Below are 18,924 nucleotides of genomic sequence, written 5' to 3' on the forward strand. Positions count from 1 at the left end.
ATTGCGCCTTATATTTGCCTAGCCCGGGTCACGGCCCCATGGAGGCATCATAAATCAGCAGTGCCCAGTGCCAACCTGTTTGGACCGAGTGGAGAAGCTCCTAGAGCAGGGCTCTCCTGCCCAGCAGGGTCAGGCCACTATTCATCTTCTCCTTCGATACCACCTTCCGTGTCTGAGTGGAGGTCCTGGGAGGATGAGCTCGTGGTTGTAAATAGCATAGCACAGTGGTTTTCCAGCCTTTGTTGAGTTTTGGAATTCTTTGTTAGAAACACGATCTTTGATGGAAATGTAAACAGCAAGGCTGCTTCCGGGGCAGGGAGGGGGGAGGGTGGGGATGCACCGTGCATCTCATGGACTCGGATGATGGGCCATCCCCGTGAAGGTGCCCATGCGTATGTGTGTGAGTGCTTAAGTATCAGAGAAAAGTGAGTATAAATACTGGACATGTCTGTTAACAAAGTGGCCTATAAAAACCTAATAAAAAAGAACAGATAGGAGCTATAGGTTAGAAAAGATGAAAAATAAGACAATATATTATGTCTTAACAAGTTATAACTCAGTCGAAGAGGACAGGAAAATCTAAAGGAAAACAGATCAGAGGACTGGTGAGTGACATGTGATGTGGCATGTTAAAAATTTTCTCACTTCTGGCACCTGATTTCATTTACGCTGTTTCATTTCTTTTCTACCTCAGCTGATTAGATTCCAAATAATTGGTGTCGTTGTTCTGCAGCAAAGATAACCTCATTTTATGATATGGAAGAGAGAAGATACAGTTCGGGGAATTTAATGAAGATTACAGTTTTTTTTTCTCACGTAGGTTTGGCCTAAAAAGTACTATATTCTCAATAGAACAATGAAGTGCTAAAATGGCCCAGTACTTGCTCAAAATCAGTAGTAACAGCGATACAGTCTGTTCTCTTTAATATTTGCTTGGCTTTAGTTCGAAAGTGTGTACGGTCGTTTGCTCTTTAGAACCGTAGGCGCTTATTCAGGGCGGGAGAGCCCTTTCACGTCCGTTCGGAAGGAGGGGTTAAGCGTTCTGCCACACAGAACACAGATGACGCAGATGGGAGTACCCCCCTAAGCTGAATGTTTGAGGGGCAAGAGAGGGCCCACACGGCACTGGCCCAGGACCCTGCCAGCCCTAGGGCTGCTGCTCGGAACCGTTCTGTGGTAGTGTCCGTATGCCCCCAGAGGGGTGAGCGTTTTCTTGCCTGTCTGGTGTGTCCAGAATTGGACTCACCACCTCCTTCTTCCTTCGTACATCAGCATCCCTATCGTGGGAGGCATGCTTTCCTTCTGCTCGGTCTTGAAGCCTTGCAGTCACGTTCAGCCGCTCCATGTCATTTCTTTTGTCCCATAAGTCATTAACACCTGCGTATCTTCTTCGTGGGGGGTTTTGCTTACCTTTTGATGTTAAAGCCCTGGGTTAGAGCCCTGGCCCTGCCACTTACTTTCAGTAAGTGTCCCCATCTGTAAACCCGAGATAATGCTTCCCTTAGAGGTAGTTGTAAGAACCAAATAGAACATCCCGTGTGTCTAGAATGTTTAAGTGCGCAGTAAGTGGCTGTAGGAGCTACTGGTGTTGTTAGGGAGGGTACTCGAGCTTCCTCTTGGCTACCACCTAGTTCAAGGTCTTAGCACTTCTCTTTGGCGTTGGAGTCACAGCTTCTTTGCTGACTTCCTTGTTCTCTAATCCATCTTACCCGACCGAGTTTCTAAACACTGGCCTTTTTCTTTTTTCTTTTTTTTTTTTTTTTAAGCATACTGAAAAACCTTAGAAGCCTCCAGTTTCCTGCCTCACCGTCTAAAGCCTGGCATGGAGCTTTCTAGGCCCGCATCATTCGCCGGAGCCTCCTCCAGCCCCATGCAAGACTGTTGTGCACATTGCCTCCAGGGTGATCCTTTCGAAATGGAAATCTGCCCGTGTCACACACGCACCCACGCAGACACACAGAAGCTGTTCAGGGGCTCTAAGTATAAACTGCCGAGTTGTCCCCACAGTAGTCCCGGTCCCGTTTGGTCCAAGCCCTGCTCCCCTGTCCGTCATCCTCTCATACCTGTCTTGTTCTTCCTGGTCTCACAGCAGCCACAGGTGCCGTCTGTCCACCGTGCAGCCTCCTCCTGAGTCTTTGCAAATGCTTGTGTTCCTGCCTTTCAAGATCTTCCCTCTCCATCCTTTACTCATTCTTTCTCATTCTTCCAGCTCTCAGTGGGTCATTTTTTCAGAAAAACTGTTCCTAAGTTAAACCTGCCCGTTACCTCCTAGACCCCCAGGCCCATCCTTCAATGCATTCAGCACAGTTGCAATTGCACATATATCCGGGTGGATGCTTCACAGCTACATTCCTCCCTAATTAGGCAGTAAGCTCCGAGAGTGCAATTTTTGGCCACCGTTGGTTGTTTTCATTGTTTGGATGTGTGCGTGACACACAAGAGTTGGTAAACAAATCCCCGCTGAATTAACGGCATTTGTGTCCCTCACTTCACTATAGAGCCCCACACCTCTGTAACATGGGCTTATGGCATATCCCTTTCATCCCCTTGCTACTGGTAGGCAGTGTCCAGCCTTTGTCCCCAAGTTCCACTCACCTGGAATGTCTGCTTTGCTTCCCTACATCCACCCAAATCCAGCCTTCAAGGCTCGGCCCCAGTGTTTCTGCTACAGAGCTTCTGGAAATCATACTGGTGTTCGTGAAACATACTTCCTTTTGGAAGCTTAGAACTCCTAACCTCATTTGACACTTCATTGTTTATTCTCCTTCTTGTTCATGTACATTAGCCTATTTTTCCAGGCAAATGGCAACCACGTCATTGCTGTGTCCTCCCTGGTGCCCAGCATGGTGCTGATAAGCCGGAGAGATCATTGGTCTATGTGATCCAATGGTTTTCATCTCTGTTTTGCAAAACGTGCTCAGAGCATGACACAAAGGGGCACAAAAGATGTGCTGAAAGAATATGTATGTCAAAAAACTGAACTGCAAGAAGTCCTGGGAAGTTTCTGGAATAAAAATAAATGTATCTGGGATTCAAACACTAGACTAATGAATGTTAGTCCTTGCCTTCATCCACCCATCCCTGAGGATTTGCAGTTCTTAAGCTGAAGGAGACTAATGTAAGAGGCACCGGCATCCTCAAACACTCCTCTCTTCAAGCTTTGAATCAATGAAGAAGACTTGTCCTTGTCTTCGTAAAATGGCCATCTTGACCTGTCCAGCTCACAATCCACACACTTCACTGTGCAGCTTTAAACACCTTCCTGTCTGTGAACAAGTTAGGATTCCAAGGTGTTTACTTAATAATTAAGTTGACTTAACTAAGCTTTCTATAATTAGGATGAGCATTTCAGGCAGCCAAATTACTCCTATGCCCAAGCACGTGAAAAACAATCCCATCTGAAGTCATTTGGAAGGCAATACCAGGAAATCATTTTCAGCATTACGAGACATATTAAGAAACTTTGTTGGAGCAAACTACTAGCTTGGCTGTGAGAAATACAGAGTACTTAGGCCTGCCTCTGTGGCATCCTAATAGCACTGATGAGGATGTTGTTAAGTGTGTGACTATCGGATCCCCTGCATTGCAATGTGTTGCAGTCTTACGATCTTGTCATTTTACAGATGGGTTATTAGTTTTATCAGTTGTCACTGAAGTAAGGAAAATGAATTTTCAAGAATAAAAAAGGATAGAACCATAGTTTTTTTTCTAGACTGTAGTATTCATTGGCAACATGGAGACTGGAAAACAGAGAAATAATTTGTGTTAGTAGTGTCCAAAGTACACAGATGGAATAATGATGAATTGCTCATAGCAAATGTTCTTATTAAGGTATAAATGCAGAATGCATCCAGTGAGGTACCTGTACACCCCCGTGGACTTCTGTATACACAATCACCCAGGTGACCACTACCCACATCACTAAGCAGAACATTTCCAGTACTGAAGAAGCCTCCTGCCTGCCTTTTCCTAGTCATATCCCACCCTCTGCCATGACATAATCATTATCTTAATCTTCATCACCATTGGTTAGTTTTGTCCACTTGTGAAAATGCCTATACATGAAGTTATACATTACATCTTCTTTGGTGTTTTTGGCTTCTTTTGCTCAACATTCATTCATGTTGCTGTTTCTTGTGCTTTGCAGAATCCCCTTGGATAAGCACACCACAATCTATCTATTCTTCTGTCTGTAGATGTTTGGGTTTTCTCCAGTTTTGGGTCAGAAGTCCTCATTTCTCTTGTGTGTATACCTAAGAGTGGGATTACAAGGTCATACGGTAGACCTATATCGTTGACTCTTAATGAATGCCCTTCCCAGGTGATTGAACAATGGTGTGTTTTAATTCATGAGCAGAGTATATGAGTCCAAGGTAACTGCTGTTGCATGGTCTAAATTGTGCCATTTGTGTCTGGTTTATTAATAAGCAGTGGCATTTTAAAAGTATGTTCTATTAACATAGGCGTGAAAACTTGACCAGCCCAAGTGCTGGTTGGAATTAAAGGTAAAAGAAGGTTGAAAAATGTTCATAGCCTAAAATTCCACTTAAAAAATTCAGCTTTGTGGGAGAGCATTAGACGGTTGGAACCTTAATAAAGTCTGTCATTCAGTGAATTACTGTCTCCTTTAGAGTGTTGGGGATTAATGTTTGGAGATTAAAATTAAGCAATAGTAATTTAGGAAAATGTGTTAAGAAACTTGTTTGCCTTGGTCAAACAAGAAGGCATTGTTTAAAGGAGATACACAAAAAACAATGACGATGTGAACTAAGCATATCGATCTGCTGGATAATTAATTGAGTTTATTCCTCATATGCCTGATGCAAAGAACGTTTTGAAGTCCCAAGCCTATGCCATTATTTTTCTATCCATTTTTATCTTGCTCTCATAAAGCCGTAAAGTGCAGAACTGTTTTTATTTTTTCATGTGACCAGGGAATTGTCTACCTTACTTTCACTGTAATTTGCCTGCCTCCGATTTAGAAGTTCTTTTGAAAGGAAGATGTGCCTTTCTCTATCTACAAGAGACTGAAAACCACAAGCACTAAATTCTCTGTGTCGAGACATAGGGAAAGAGGTCTCTTGTCATTTGCTTCTGACTATAGAATAACATGTGGCTTTGCCTTTTCGGTTCCAGTTATCTCAGGGATCTCCAGAACCCATTGAGCCCAACTTTTTCACAGCGGATTACCATTTATTACATCATTCATCATGTGGAAACAGCCTGTCCCCAGATGACCCGACAGGTAATGGTCTTCACCACAGGAAATCTGGCTTTCACGAAGAAATATATTGTTTGGATCAACAGCTATCCTTAAAAGATTATCCTCAATTTAAAAGAAAAATAGAGCTTATTTTGATTATCTATGGCAGTAGTTGGAAGGGATATACAGTACGAATATAGAAATTCCCTGCGAGATTTATCATACCCTGTTGTGGCAGCTTCCTTGATCATTTGTTAATGCCATAATCAAACAGCAGAATCCGTGTGGGTGAGTTGTATTTCCTTTTATTTCTTCTTATCTGATGATAGGAAATCAAATGCCCAAAAGCACCCAGGAAGATAAAAAGCAGAAATGAAGAGTTTGAATATTCAAAATGGAGAACATTTGAAACTTACCTGAAGAATCCGCATCAGCCATATTTAATTTGTTTTGCTTTGTTTTGCATAAATCTCACGTAGGGAGGCTAGGTAGCGCGGGGATTAAAGGAGCAGATTCTCAAAACCTGGATGCCTAAACTTGAATCTCAGCTCCCGCATTTAGTAGTTGACCTTGGGCAAATTATTTGACCTCTTGAACCCCAGTTTCCTTGCCTATAAAATGGGAGTAGGCGTGGTACTTACACTATAGGGTTATAATGAGGATCAGGGTAAACATATAAAACGTGCTTGACCATTAGCAGGGGCTCAGCATCATGTGACTCTTCTCATGATAAATGAACTCTCAGAAGAGGTTTTCAAGCTACTCTGAGGTTTCAGAGTTCCTAAATAATTTTCAAAGCCCTATAAACTATAGTTATGTCACAAAGAGGCATGGAGAGAAATGACGGTTAAAGGGAGACTCGCCATCCCCCCACTCCTCAGTTTAGGCAAATCATTTCATGTATTAATTCTCAAACTTTCCCTGCATCTTGGCCTCCTGGGATAAAGCCAACCTGCAGGCAGAATTTTGTTTCAAATAGTCCCCGAGAAACCTGTAAGATCAAGATGAACCGCCGTCTAAAGTCTTTTGCTTTGAAAGGCGCCCCCAGGGCAGGGCAGTGAGTCTGTAGGCCGACCTTCTTCCAGCAGCGATTCTGATGAAACCAAGAGCTCTGATGGAACTCTCAGAGCAGCCTGTGAGGGAGCTGGCAGGTGTCCAGGGCAGCTGGAGGGCCTACCCTGGGCTGGAGCAGGCAAGTCCCATCACAGCCGGCTGGCCACAGGCTCACACGGCAGAGCCTGCAGGCACTTTGGGGAACACCTTGGCCCAGAGCTTTGAAGAGGAGCTGCCAGGATTCGTCAGCCTCATGCCTCCCCTCCACTTCAACCCATTCCCTCTTGTGCCTGAGTGGAGGGGGCTCCTGGGCCTCCCTGCACACACCAGCGCTGATGGATTGCAGTGGAAGCTGGCCAGCATCGCTTTGGGTGGCACTCAGTTGGGGGAGGGCTAGTATATCACCCTTAGAACACACATGGAAGAAAGCATTGCCTCCTGGCGCCAAGTGTGCTTTATTTCCCTCTAGGCAGTCATCGGAAAGGGCCAGGTCTTCGTTGTCTTTCCCTATTTCTGCCTCCCTCTAAGAATTCATTTTCTTTCTAGCGCATATGTACTTGTTTTGCTTGTAGCTTAAGGAGAGTTTTTTAATCAGAAAGCTTGCCCATCAGGTCATTTGTGTTGCGAATACTCCTGACCTGTCCTTAGTGTTCACATGCATGGGCACACGTGTGTGTGTGTGTGTGTGTGTGTGTGTGTGTGTGTGTATGCCTCTCTAACTTAATTGCCCAATTTATACCCTGAGAAATGCCCCAAAATCTTTGTGTATTATTTTGTGATGGCCACCCCAAAAACAGCCAGTTATTAAAGGAAGAGAAACAAAGAGTTTGAATATTCAAAGCAAGATAATTTGAAATGTGCTAAGAAGTACTCCTCTTCACCATGACTAAATAGTTTTCACTACAGTTGAGTTGTAATTGTCAACAAAGTCCCACTAAGAAAATGAGAACCGAAGATGAGACTTTCCATCACCTGTCTATTTCAGGTCTACGCACCAGCTCTGATGTGGAGGAGGGAATAACATATGAACAGATGCAGGTGAGGTTTTTGCAGTGCCTTTGAACAGTTTTCTTTTGTTGCTTTTAATTCAGTATTAACCCGAATTTTTTTTTCAACTTCAGACTGTGATTGAAGAAGTCCTAGAGGAAAGTGGTTATTACAACTTTACATCTAACAGGTGAGATCTAAAGTTTTCTTTTAAATGTGAAAGATCAATTGAGATCGTTGGATGTTAGATCTGATTATCCTGGACTCCAGGGTTTTTTTCCAACTTTCATTTTAAATACTTGTGTAAAATATCTTGGCTTACACTCAGTATGACCATGGGTAGAATGTATGTTGCCCATCTTTTGTATGGATGCAGCTGCTGTCTCTCTGCTGAAAAAGAAAGGGCAATAGCTTAGCAGTAATTTACTCCCAGAAAAAATAAGAAACATAATGAAATGGAAAAGCATTTTTAGGGTTTGTTTGGTTTTTTTTTTTTAATTAAGCATTTGTTCCATTCTAGTAGAGCTGTAAACTCAGATTTCCATCACTGAAATCTACCCATTATTTGTATAGAACGCAGGGGGAAATACAACGACACAATCACTTCTGGTGAATTTAAGATATGTTTGTGGAAAGGGATTTGTTGTTATGTATTGCCATTTGCTTACCCTAAGTAAGAAACCTCAGTTTACTGGGGCTCTGTATTACCTTCTCACATAAGAACTATTTGTGCTCTAAAAATACAGTGTTTTATCACTTCTGTCCAGTCTGATTCCTCCATTTTCCTGTTGGGCACAGTGTTGGCCACACAGATTTGAGTACGGTTAGTTTACTTGAGAGGCAATTCTGGGAAATACTGGTAGGGGAGTGAAGAAATAATTCAATGAAGGTTTCATTTTCAAGCAAGTAACCATTGTGGCTGGCTGGGGCTAGATCCCACTGGGGAAATCTGAGAGCCAGTATAGAACACATACTTCAGTTATCCCACTCAAGGGCTGAGGGAGCTGGGGTATTTGTCCTGCCATTTCCATTGGTCGTTGTTTGCGGCCTTTCCCCAGAGAATGTTTGTCCCCTGGCATTTCTGGCCTTCTGTGAGAGTGGACAGAACAGATTCCAGAGGCCAGAGAAATCCTCAGGAAGTGAAACGCAGGGTCTGGCAGCTGGAAAGCAGGCCAGCATGCTGTGAAGGGGTGTGGATGAGGGGGGATGTGGGCACTGACAATGTCTACACACGAGCTGTCTCTTGACTTTTCTGAGAAGCCCCTCACAACTGAATCGTCAAATTGATCATAAGCAGCCACGTCCACGTTCTGTGTGGCTCCATGTTGCTTTAGTTTGTTCTCTCTAAAGTGGCCTTTAGTGCCCGAAGGAACTGCCTTCCTTTCCCGCTGCTGAAGCTGTCTTGTGACCACTATTTAAATCATCCCAGAAGTCATCTTCAAAGGTATTAGCCATGGTAAGAGAAAGAGGCCTCAAGAGCATCCTGTTAGGTTGTTATATGGAAATTAGATTCTTTTTTGAGGTTAGTTCAGGCTCCAACTTTTTTTTTACTTCTCTTATTTCCATAAGTTGTTCATACAAATCACACGTAAGATTATTCAACTGCTTGCTCTTTTGGCTTGATAATATATTTCCAAAACAACCCTTACAGATTTAGTTCTGTTATGATTTATAACTACAGAGAAATGATGAATAATTCTCATTTTCCAAAGGTATATTATTAATAGAAATCACCATCTTTATAATTGCTCACCTTTGAATTTTCTTTGTCTATTCTTGGGCCGAGTACAGAGTACATCCAGCTTTCCATGGATAAGATGAGCGTCTTTGTTCGTAACTCTTAGCTCCTTATTATTTTAAGTGCCTTTGGCTTGGAGTGGGGGCAAAGGTCGCTTTTGTCATTAATTTGTCTGCACAGTCTCAGAGACTCAGGAATGAACGGCTTCATATTTTTGTAGAAACAATACTAAATATCAGTGAAAAACCAGGTGTGTAAGGAAGTTAGGGAAGCTCTTACAAGAGCTCGTATTTTTTCTTAAAAAGTAATTTTAGCCTTATTTTTAAATTTACTTTTATCCCTTTTCAGTTCTATCCCTAAGTTTTAAAAAATTCAAACATTATTTCTACTTCCCAAGCTGCATTCCTATATTAAAAGACATTGCAAATTTTCTTATTCTAAGGAATAAATAATAAGATGCCTAATAATGAAGAAAAAAGTTATTTACAGCTATATTCAGAACTGTGAATAGAATATGGAGACATGGTTTAAGTGATCAAATTTAAGAAAAATCTGTTGGATATGACATACATAAAATGTTCTTAAAATACTCCAAATTAAAATGAATCACTCGCAAAAAATTCTTATTCCATGATATTCTCTTTTCATCTTCTTTTAACAGTGATAGACTATATCTTGAGAGAAGACTCTTCACAGTTTACTAGTGAAAATAACCCTTGGTTGTGCTTGAAGTATTTGTTTACTGGTGTTCCAAATTAATTACCAAGAAATAAGTCGGCCTCCACTTAGAAGCACCTAAGAGTTCACAAGCTGGAAATACACATAATTCCAAATATGAATCAAATCAGCTAGTCAGTGATGATTTTTCCATAGTCAAAAGATAGAGGATGCTAAATATCACTGGACACGAACAAGGATTTAGAATCAGTAGAATGTATTTTCCCTAATAGATTCCATAGAATAGCCAATATTACCAAAGATGCTAACAGGTGTTCCCTGAAAAATAAAATTTTGTGATCAAATATATTTGGGAAACTCTGAAAGTACAGTTTTCCATTTTTAGAGGATGTTTACACACGTTACCATATTACATAGTCTGAGATGTGCTGTAAGAAATCTGTCAACTTTGTTTCCCCCAGTATTTCTTCAACCTTTCACACACAACACAAGTTCAGAAAGCTGCCCTCGCGCTGTGCTTAGAAACGGGAAGCATTGTTTCAACGCCCCCACCAGTCACCTGCATCTACCCAGAGCTGCTGTTCTCATTGTCTTTGTCATCATCCTGATTGTCATTGTCATCGTCATCGCAAAATGTCATCAGTGATCTTGGTCACACAGAGAATTGCATACATAATATCCGTATTACTGAAGTTTACCACTTGGACAGTCAGTTCAAACTTAACACGCATCTACCGAACACCCAGACAGCAGCTAAAGCATGAAGCCAAGACACGCACATTTTTAGCATAGGTCCCAGGGTGAATATTTAGTTAGGGATAGAGAGACGCCATCATCAAACTGAAAGCCTCAGCATAAAGCCATTATCCATTTGTTCCTGCAACTGTTTAAATAATGGGGACACTGCTTGGACTGTTGGCTAGGAAGATTGTCTTGGGCACAAAATGCTGCATTAGGAAAAGGAAATAGTAGCAGAAACAGAAATAGCAGCAAGGAGCCCTAAGCAAAATGGGGAAATCCTCATTTCTGGGCTTCCGGGAAGGGGAGGTGGAATGAGTTGAGAGGAAGAAAGTAGGGTAAAGACAATGAAACGAGTTCAAAACAAACCTGGCCAGCCCAAAGCACGCTCTGGTCTTGAGCATTTGCAGAGATGTATGATTAATTTATATTTTACATTCATGAACCTTTAGCTTCCTTATCAGAGGAGACAGCCTAGCATGCCTTAATTTTATCATTGTTGTTTGTGAGAGTAAAACTGTTTGAATCTTGTGGGTGAATAGACGTTAGGCATATCCTCCTTATATATTTAGGGGTACACATTAACATTTTTAACAATGAAATCTGCATTGAGAAGTAAAATTTGCAAGAGAAAAAGAAATGTACAGTTTGCATTGCTTTTTCCCCCAATTAACTGATAACATGTAAATTAGATGTTGAAAACTTCAAGCTACTTTGAATGGGTGTTTATTTTTCTCCTATAAAGTGTTATCATTTCCAGCGAAGTTTATAATTTGAGAAAGACCCTGTTAGCACCAAACTTCAGCAAAATGTGGCTTTCTAAAAATGTCCCATCCTATTATGTTTAGAATCATCTTTCTTCACTGGGATTTATTTACGTATATCCCTGAGCTATTGCTTTTGAAGTTGAATGTGTTAAGTCAAATATATGTGACTATAGAGAACTCTTTCCACTTCTGAATCTTCTAGATATCATTCCTATCCGTGGGGGACCAAGAATCACCCAACCAAAAGATGAAAACCCTGCATTTTGAACAGACTTCGTTTTCCTAGTGAAGTTCAAGTTCTGGACTTCAGCTCTACCAGATGCCCAAGGATTGGGAGCTGCCGGAAGGGTGTGGAAAAGAAAAGACCAAGATGCCCTGGCCCCTCCAGGGCCTCTCTCTGGAGGCCCTGTGCTAGGTTCTGTGGCCACGGCAGCGTGGGAAGGCTCTGCTCCCCGGATGTGGTAGACACAGGATGACAGGGCTGTCAGTATGCTCCCGGGAGAAAATGCTGCAAAATTCATCTGTGGGGAAAAAACTTGCACCTCACAGAACTTTCCTCCAAGTTTAAAAAAGAAACAAAAACAAACAAACAAACAAAAAAAGTCATATTTTTCAACAGAATGTTTTATATTTAGGATTGCAGAAACTATGTTTAAAGGCATCTAGCCTTCTGTGTATAAAAATAGTTTTAGAGAGAGAAAATTACAGGCCCCAGAGTAATAATATATTGGGCAATTCACTGTATTCTTCCTTTTTTTTTTTTTTAATTTTAAAAGAAATTCAAAATAGGTGATTGAATTTTGTTGTTGTTGTTGTTTTAAGGAAAGGATTGGTTCTCTCTTAACCAGTGGGTGCTAGTGGTCTGAAGACAGTAGACAGTATTTGTAACCTTTGCACAGCCTCTGGGAATAACTGTCAAATTGTCGGATGTAAACTAGACTAACAGAATATATTGCTGTACAGTGTGTGTATATATAGACATATATATGGGGGGAGAGAGGAGAGGTTTTGATTAGGCTAATGCTTTGCTGCTAATCAAACTTATAGTGTTTTTAGAGCACTTTGAAGAGTTCATAGAATCTATGAAAGAGATGCAATATTCCTTATTCTAAGTCCCTTCTCACTAAAATCACCTACACTGTTTTAAAATTTTTATTGTTTGGGGATTTAAAATGAAAACAAGTTATATAATAAAATATAAGTCACTTCTTTATTCATTGCGACATCCCTAAAAAACAAGAAATCAGAATGCCAAATAGTGTTCCATTCCTATGTAGGGAGACTTTATGATGAAAATTTTCTAGATTCTTATTGGGCTAACGTCTCTTCCACTGGCTTATAACTGGTGTAAAATCCAGAAATGCCCTTATTGCCAAGTCAGACTGCACTTCTAACTGCTTAAAGAACATTTTAATTCTATATAATTAGTAATCTGAAAGCTGAAATTATGCTTTTTATTTACTTCTCTCTGAGTTCTGGTATCTTTATTTACATTGATATATTTTTAGTACGATCGGACAGGATTTAGTTCAATATATTTACAGTGGTTGAAACATAATAACCTTTTGTATAGTATAGAAAATCTCTTAATGTGAACCCACACTACTTTTATATTTGTATGTTCAATACTTAAAGGATATCCAAATTTCCTTTAACTAATGCCTTTGAAAATTGCCAATGAATCTTTGTCTTTAAGCCAAATTAATGATTACAAATACACTGTAATTTAAAATAACATATAATTACAGTAATGAAAAATGTCAGTTTCAACTTTCAAACCAATTCCATTCATATGTGAAATTTACATGTAAAATCAAAATGCTACGATTTTGTTGATTTACCCAGGTAAAATTTTATTCCTAGCCCAACTGAATTTGAACTTGCACTATTATTTTTTATATCTTTTTGTGCATGGAATGGGCACATTTCTCATTGTGTAAGAGGCAGAGGACTACAAAGGCATAAATTTTAATTGTGATAGAAGCCAATACCTAGAAATAAACCAAGCTGTTGGGGTGAAAGTTTGAACAATAAAGCTCTTTCTCAAATGGTAATATATTGTCAACAAAGTTTAGAATAGAATAGTATTCAGAGGTTACACCTTGATAAAAAAAGAGAGAGAGAGAGAGAAATGATTTCTTTGCAGGTGTTTTCAAATACATACAGTTGACCTTATTGACCAGAAAGGGAACAAAATGTCTCCATCGAGCTATTTCTTTAAGACCCTAGACGTGGCATTTATTATGCTAGAAGCCAGTGCGAATTAACAAAGGTCAACAAATGGATGTCAACAGCCTTAGGCCTGTCAACTCCATGCTGACAGATGCATTTTTTGCCAAAGTCCTGAATGTGTTTGTTCTATTTGAAACCCTTCATAGACTACCAGTCACTGGATCCGCATTCTCCCAGCGCAAGAGCAGGCCTCTAGGAGAAGGTTAGGCACTGGTAAGGGATCCCTCTTGCTCATGGAGTCTCATCCCAACAGCGATGTTGCCTTTTCAAAAGCCCTCACTTTCTGACTTTCCACCAAGAAGTCCCCTGCCCTCACAAGAGAGCAAGAACGATCATTTTGTTTTCACTCTCCAAACTGCCCTCTAGTGCAAAGAAGTCGTTATTTGAGTGTAATAGGCCTCATAATCTTTGCTTGATTGCCTTTAAATTTTTTTATCTTTCTCTTGTATAATTGTTAATTATTTGTTGTGCAATGAAATCCCTGTGAATTCATCTCCTTCTCAGCCACTGAATATTTGTATGGACAGAATATGAATCAGTCTTTTCAGATCACTTTGGATACACAAATGCTTCAGTTAATTGTGTTTTGATCTACCAACTCTGTCTGAATATGTGTACTTGAAACCTGCATTCGCTTTTTAAAAGCAAAACGTCCCATTTGCAAGGAAGTGACTGCAGCAAGCCTATGTGCTTGCTGGTTGTTAACCTTGTATTCTTCCAGATGTTTGATATTTAATTGGCGGTCTCCAGAGAATAGTAACGTGGACACTAGACCCAGTGCTCACGGGTGAATTTCAGGACCTTGCCGGAGAAACGCTGCTAGAGTTTAACGTGGACACTTGTATGGCCCTGGGCCGTGTGCACGCTCTGGGCGTCCTGAAGCAGAACCTAATTAAGCAACACTGTCACGCAGTCTACCCAGATGATGGAAGTGATCAGGCGGTAAGGTCTTCTTAGAGGTACCATCTTAGTAAATACTGCGAATTTTGATGAGCAATGAATACAGGACCGGTTGGTTACCTGCAATTCCAGCAATATCCTCAGTTAATCACCACTCATATTTAAGATGTGGGAAGGCAAGAATACTGCTTAGTCAGTTGTATCAGTATTAATATGCATAGTCTCCGCATCCCTCTATTTGATTTGCTGAATTGCAAACTATTTTTATCACTATTTCTCTCTCTCTTTTTGGAATGGCGAGGAACCATGTACAGCAAATATGCTGGATTCCTGTAGAAATGGCTTCAGCTTCTATTTGAAGGCAGGAAAAACTTCTTAGTAAGGTACTTTTATCACTTGCTTTTTGTTTTTTCTCTGATGCATATTCATCAACACCAAAATCAGCTGGCGAGGCAACGCAAAGCAAACAGGCCGAACCCGCTCCTCGGCAACCTGGGGAAGCAGCTATGAAGGGCTTGCGAGCAAGGGAAGCTCAATGCTTCCCTAGGTCGACCTTGACTCTTGGCGTGAAATTCCATCTAAACATGAAATTCTTCATGTTCAACAACCAAATGTGATAATAAGTATATTTTATGTACCTTTAGATCTTTCCAGATTGTGTCCTTTGATGGAAATAGACAGAATTTTAGATAGATGATCTTTTCCATTGAAATGTGCTGCTAACAGTGTGCTTACCCTTGGATGCCATTTTTCACGTTGATAGGAAGACACAAATGTCTCAGGGAAACAACTTTGTGATAAAGAAAGAAATTCTTTTGTGTGTCATTGCGGTTACATTGCATATTGTAAATATAACTGTTATGGTTGATTGCATTCCTGCTGTGATGTTGCTTTGAGATTTGCAAGAGGGACAGGAAGGATTTTGTGATTTTGACGGAATGACTGATGGATATGGCAAATTTACATGTCTTCTGGGTCCATGAGCAAGAGTTATTTTAAAAATGAATATCACGCACGCTGGAAGCGTAGCAGCGTTCTTGGTCTGTGAGCTATGGTAGTTTTTTGTTTCGGGTTTTTTTTACTACATACATGGCAATAATGAACCAGTTTTTAACATCTTTAAAAGTTTATTGATTTTATCATAAAAGTGAACTCAATTCTCAATCGAAGACTGAATATTATTCCTCAAGCTGTAGCAAGCTGCCCTTTTTTCCATTTTGTACAGGAAGCTTTGCACTGTACCCAGGAACTGTATTTGGAGGTAACAGAAGCGCATTCACTGTAGCAAATACGGGACTGTTTAAAGGCTCTCATTTGGAAGTAGCTTACCTTTGTTTCCTCTGAACAAGGATAGAAGTTTTATTGTTTATAGAAAACCAGTGTCACTTTGACAGGTAATCAGCAAGTGTGGGTAGATGCCTGGAATTGATGTGGTGAGCTCACAAGTGAAAAATTAGCTGCAGGTTTTGCAACATGTGATGAACTGTTCCCATAAAACGAGCAGAGAGAGGTTTGAACTAGAATAACAAACCCAGAGAAACAACAGCTTAAGGCCTTAGCACCCATAAGTCAGGCTGCAAAGGCCACTTACAAAATAATATCCTTAATCCATGACTTAGTTCTACGTTTCAAGCGCCATTTGAGTCAGAATTCTGAAAAGGAATATAATGCTTATGAATGGTTATTGAATTTTAGCTTGCCTTGCCCTTCATACAGATATGCTTGCCTCATACTTCTGTGAGTTTGGGAGGAAAAGGAGCTGGGTTAGGGATACCTTGTATCAAGAAGGAATGCAGGAAGTACTTGTATGAACCCCGCATGACACTGAGGGAGGCGAATAAATATAAGGACTCAAGTGAAACCCCAACGTGTTAGAGATAAAGGATGACTCTTTCAAGGAGGTAGGACAGTCTGCAAACAAAAACTGAGAAGTTACAGGGCAAGCAGAAGGTAAGCAGTGTCCCGGAACCTGGCATCTCCCAGCAGGCCTGTCCCAGGGTGGCGGGCGGTTGGCAAGGGACCAGGCGGTTCCTGATGCTTGAATGACTCCTGCTGCTGGGTCTTCTGGAAGCAGCGGGTCGGGTCTCTCCGCCACGTGCAGTTACTGGTGGACTGGTCTCTCGGCACTGTCACCGGTGAGTTGAACACCCAGAAATGTAGCAGATGGGCCCCTAAGGCCCTAGTAACGTGTTGGTCCAGTCCTTAGGACAGAGTCCCTGGGAAGCATTCCAAAGACATTAGACTCCTCTCAAGGACACGGTTGTGTCTGCCATTCAGTGAATGTGTTTCTGCCACCGGCACCATGTTTGCTTCCCCATCTTTTATCCATGGCCTCGGGCCTGTTTCGTCTGACAAAACGAATTTTGTAAGAAATTTATGTGGACGTTAAATAGGTAAACGTGGGCAGATTTGAGTACATGTACACTTGGCCAGATCAGAAAAGAAGCCCTTCCATGTGTTTCAGTTGTTTGTGGGTAAACCAGTTGATAATCAGGCTACGGAAAGATGCCATCAGTTTGCTCTTCCAAAATGGCCAACAACAATCACTTCAAAGGAAAATCTTTTGAGTGTATTTTGTGTACTGACATTTAGTGGATCAAAACTGAATTAGAATGCTTCCTGTATTCTGTTGTTCCCAGTGGTGAGTTTGGGAAGATCAAAAAGAACAGAGCTGTCCTCTGGGGGGGGGAAAAAAAGTACAGCCCCCCTCCCCCCACCACATGTGGAGTGGAACTTCCACGTTCTAGACAGCCAGAGGCCCACTGCACCCACAGAATGGAAAATACCTTCGATTCGCTTTTTCTCCCTTAGCTTCCAGAAGCATACCCTCTTCTGTTCAGCCCCATCTGCAGGCTTGTCTTCTGTCTGGCACACCCCCCAGCTGCCCGTTCCCGCCGGAGGAGCACACGGCTACCAGGCTTCCTGCAGGGAGCCCCGCGTTGTTGGAGGGAATGCGTGGAGCTCTGCGACGGTGCGCGGTATGGCAGGCAGACGGGTGATGGCCTCCTTCCTCTGCACGTGGCTCTGGCCTCCCCAAACTTCCAAAACACTGCTGCTGTGAGCACACTGAGACTCCCGAGTGATGAAGTCTGAGGCCCTGGAAGAGAAGAGAAGGCAATGCCTCTATGAAAGATTTATATAAAAGATGCAAGGGGCCTTTATTTTTGCTATTGCTTAACTCTGCTCTGTAAAATGCTAAAGAAAATTAAAAATGTATTTTCAATCTTAGCGGAAAAGAATCTTTTGTCAAGAGTTTATAGCAAATGGTCTTCGCTTTTCTCTGACCAGCTCTCTCAATCCCTCCTTTGTGCTTATGAGCCTTTTGATTAAAAAAAAAAGCTCCAAAAAAGGTGATCATGTATATATTTATGCTCAAATATGCCCCGCGGCTTTAATCGGTAGCAACTATCTATTGCCACCAATGTTATATAACGAGTACTTCAAAACTTAGTAACTTAAAATGACGAGCATTTATTATTTCTCATGAATCTGTAGGTCAGCTGGGTGTTCTGGGGATCTGAGCCGGGCTCCCTCATGTGCCTCTGGTCAGCTGGCTGGCTGCCTGGTTCTGGGTGGTCTAGACGGACCCAGATGGGACAGGTCAGCTCTCCCCCACATGCCTCTTACATCTTTCCGACAACCAAGCCCAGATATGTTTTGTGGCGGCAGCAAGAGTCAATACAGAAACCAATGACTCCCTTTTCAAGCTTCTGCTTGCATCAGGTGTTCCCAATTCCCATTGGCCAAAGCAGACCCCATGGTTAAATCTCGTGTGAAGGCGGGAAGGTAGATCAGGTTTTTATCGCCGTGTAACAAATCGCTCTAAACCTAGCAGTTAGAAACGACACAAGTTCTTTATCTCGAAATTTCTGTAGGTCAGAAGTTTGAGCATGTTTTAACAGGATCCTCTCATAGCCTGGAATCATACTTTGGTATGGGAGAGGGGAGTCTCGTCTGAGCCTTGGGAGCCTCTTCCAAGATCATGTGATTATCGGCAGAGTTGAGTTCCTTGTTTGTAGGACTGCAGTCCTCAGCAACCAGATGCCACCTCTAATCCCCTTGCCGCATGGCCCTGCCCGCAGACAGTTCACATCAAGGCAGCTTGCTTCTTCAAGACCAGCAGGAGAGCTGATCTCTCGCCCTCTTCGTGGTTGAGGAAGAGAGTTTTATAACACAACCAACTCCGGGGAGTGACATCCTGTCACCTTCGTCACATTCTGGTTGTTATAGACAAGTCGGTAAGGTGCAGCCCGTACTCAAAGGGAAGGGATTATACAAGGAAATGGCTCACTGAGGTCACCTTAGGGTATGTCCTCCGCACAGTGTGATACTAAAGGGCACAAGCATTGGGAGATCAGAGAAACTGGGGCCACGGAGTATAAAATATCACAGTATCAACACACCCGGAGAAGGAAGAATTGTGTGAAGTAGTCTCACGAAAATGACCTCAGACTACAGGACCTGAATTCCAGAACATTTCCAGTCCTCATCCTAGGACTCAGCTAGATGTCTCCAGCAGGCTGTTTGAAAAGCAAATCTAACCCAGTCAACAGACCTACAGTCACTGGCATGAGAAGCGGGAACGAAAGTTCATCTTCCAGAAGCCAGGGAAGCTTTCAGGAGAACCG

At 41.8% G+C, this 18,924-nt stretch overlaps 1 protein-coding gene across 2 annotated transcripts in view; it reads left to right on the top strand.

Moving 5' to 3' along the window:
• The window catches only part of NEK10 (NIMA related kinase 10), a 219,997-nt gene extending 202,473 nt beyond the window's left edge, over nt 1–17,524 (top strand). For both annotated transcript variants that reach the window (XM_045774471.2, XM_087870152.1), the window contains 4 exons: nt 5,137–5,245; nt 7,242–7,294; nt 7,378–7,433; nt 11,367–17,524. In XM_045774471.2, the coding sequence (XP_045630427.2) occupies nt 5,137–5,245; nt 7,242–7,294; nt 7,378–7,433; nt 11,367–11,415 (267 nt within the window). In that variant the 3' untranslated portion in view covers nt 11,416–17,524. The remainder of the gene's footprint in view (nt 1–5,136; nt 5,246–7,241; nt 7,295–7,377; nt 7,434–11,366) is intronic.
• The last annotated feature ends 1,400 nt before the right edge of the window (nt 17,525–18,924 follow it).

The sequence above is a fragment of the Ursus americanus genome, chromosome 20, assembly GCF_024610735.1.
Source record: "Ursus americanus isolate L20-20 chromosome 20, mUrsAme1.1.p, whole genome shotgun sequence".
Taxonomy (NCBI): domain Eukaryota; kingdom Metazoa; phylum Chordata; class Mammalia; order Carnivora; family Ursidae; genus Ursus; species Ursus americanus.